The 2,758-nt window shown below is 37.8% G+C and overlaps 1 protein-coding gene and 1 long non-coding RNA gene across 2 annotated transcripts in view; one reads left to right on the top strand and one right to left on the bottom strand.

Annotated features, from left to right (window-relative positions):
- Window positions 1-2,758, top strand: part of LOC113474681 — a 24,555-nt gene that overhangs the window by 12,418 nt on the left and 9,379 nt on the right. The window lies entirely within an intron of this gene.
- Window positions 1-2,758, bottom strand: part of LOC101242318 (lysosomal-trafficking regulator-like) — a 43,499-nt gene that overhangs the window by 8,319 nt on the left and 32,422 nt on the right. The window contains exons 20-22 of the mRNA XM_026836690.1: window positions 1,261-1,449; window positions 862-1,001; window positions 70-288 (exon numbers count right to left, since the gene is read on the bottom strand). Coding sequence (XP_026692491.1) covers window positions 70-288; window positions 862-1,001; window positions 1,261-1,449 — 548 coding nt within the window. The remainder of the gene's footprint in view (window positions 1-69; window positions 289-861; window positions 1,002-1,260; window positions 1,450-2,758) is intronic.

Genomic DNA, 2,758 nt, shown 5'->3' on the forward strand with positions numbered 1-2,758 from the left:
CACTGTCAAGTTAGAAAGTAGTTCAAATAACCAAATTCTCATGTCTAAACCCCCCAAAATAANACATACCTCGTCCTAATTGTCACCGAGTCAGAAGAATGTGAATCATCTTCGAAAATAAACGCCAGCGGTCTTTTATGCACCACGTTCATAGCTTTGCTGCGTTTGCCGTTAACGGTTTCCATGGCGATTGGTTTGCCTTTAGGTGTCGCTAGAGGGCTCCGAGATCGGTTTAGCATGAAACGTTTGTCGATGTTAATGTGACATCTTTGTAAACGACGACGCTCTCTAGATTGGATACAACGTAGGTTAAGAGTGCTGGGTGGGGATATATGCACTAGATGTGCATGGTATATTAATGCACCTTATGCTCATTGTTGAGTTATAACATGGGTGTCTTCTTTTACACCAAACACACATGATGTATTCAAACACTTCATGCTTACTGTCAAGTTATAACATGTGTGTCTTCTTATACACCAGACACACATGGTGTATTCATACACTTTATGCTCACTGTAAAGTTATAACACGTGTGTCTTCTTATACACCAGACACACATGGTGTATTCATACACCTCATGCTCACTGTCAAGTTATAACACGGGTGTCTTCTGATACACCAGACACACATGGTGTATTCATACACTTCATGCTCACTGTCGAGTTATAACACGGGTGTCTTCTGATACACCAGACAAACATGGTATATTCATACACCTCATGCTCACTGTCAAATTACAGAAAAAAAAACGACAAAAAGCCATTCATACACCTTATGCACAAAATATAACATAAGGGATTTCTTAACACACATACACAAAGACATACACCTCATGCTCACTGTCGAGTTATAACACACCTATATGGTCCCTCTGTTGGATCAAGTTGCCAAGATTTTGGAAACTGTTTTGGGTTGTACCATACTGCCCTCTCGTGGGCAAGTTGTTCCAATAAATTTGTCCATTTTTTCCGAACGATTAAATCATTTGCGATAATGTCCTGGAAAAAAAATCCATAAACTTTTCATAAAAAATTGTTTTTTTTTTAGTAGAAATTGAATGAACAAATTCTCATTGTAGAAGTTAAAAAAATGTTTGTGTAAATAAATAAAAAACAAAAATAGTAATTTTATTTAAGTATAATTTTTAAAAAAATTATAAAATTTTTTTAAATTATAAATTTTTTTTTCCTAAATCATTTAAAATTACTTTTAAAACATTTAAATTAAAAAAAAAACACTAAAAAATGTTTTCCTTACCTTCATTCTTGCAATGAGTTGTTTACGTTGATGGTTTTGTTGCAAAACAACTTGCTGTGTTACATCCATAGCATGACGCGACACGTGTTCACCCAAGCGTATCGTACGACTGACCAGCATCTCATATTGAGTCGCGTTATGTTTTCGCCAATCAACTTTTTGCTGACTCACGTCGTGGTCAAATTTCTCCTGCAAAATATTAAAACTAATTTTTTAGAATTGTTTTTTTGGGGGGGCAGGGGTTATTATGTAAGCTTTGAAAAATGGTTTTAAAATTTTCATCATTTTTTAAAAAAAATTAGCCAATTTTTTTTTAATTTAAGGTTTCACTTAATTCCAGGTTTTATAGTGTGTCTTGCCATAGAACACCCAAATAAAAATGGCTCAGTGGCAAAGTGGATATTACGTCTACCTCTAACCCAGAGCTCATGGGTATTTAGGCTCGTCGCTGCTACCATTGTGGGCTTATATGTCATTGGGCAAGACACTTAACGGCAACTGCTTCAACCCAGTGGTAACTGACGGGTTGTCTAAATTCTCAGCCATAGAAAAAATAATCACCCATAAAGTTACATACGTGGTAACTCGTAAGCTGGCACGAGGTGTATGAAATAGAACACTCGTGTTATAACGACTGTCGTTGCCTATCACAAGAGGATAAAGCAAGTTACATTCATTCATTCAATCATACTTAAAGTTACATATGTGGTAACTCATAAGCTGGCCCAAGGTTTTTTAAACAGAACACCCTGTAATAACGACTATCCTTTTCCCTCCAGGCGAGAATAAGCAAGTTACACTCATTCATTCAATCATACAGATAGAATAGAACCTTTCCACCATACCAGCATGTCATCAAGAGAATTAGAAGGCGTTAAATCAGATGTAGAATCATGTAGTGCCCTCCTGAATTCAGACGACATTCTGTGCCCAATTTTATTCACGTTTTTCACCATTTTTTTCACCTCTTGGCGCTGCGAGCTGTCAAGCTGTTGTTTGGTGCATAGGAGCAGGTGATGGAGGTAGACTGTGACCTAGGAAAATTTGGGTTTTGGGTGTAAATTTCACTCCATGTTTTATGCATTATGTGCTAAAGTACGGGGTGTTGGGTGTAAATTCCACCCCATGTTTCACACATTATGTGGTAAAGTACGGGGTGTTGGGTGTAAATTCCACCCCATGTTTCACACATTATGTGGTAAAGTACGGGGTGTTGGGTGTAAATTCCACCCCATGTTTCACACATTATGTGGTAAAGTACGGGGTGTTGGGTGTAAATTCCACCCCATGTTTCACACATTATGTGGTAAAGTACGGGGTGTTGGGTGTAAATTCCACCCCATGTTTCACACATTATGTGGTAAAGTACGGGGTGTTGGGTGTAAATTCCACCCCATGTTTCACACATTATGTGGTAAAGTACGGGGTGTTGGGTGTAAATTCCACCCCATGTTTCACACATTATGTGGTAAAGTACTGGGTGTTGGGTGTAAATTCC

Source organism: Ciona intestinalis, chromosome 11 (genome assembly GCF_000224145.3).
Source record: "Ciona intestinalis chromosome 11, KH, whole genome shotgun sequence".
Taxonomy (NCBI): Eukaryota; Metazoa; Chordata; class Ascidiacea; order Phlebobranchia; family Cionidae; genus Ciona; species Ciona intestinalis.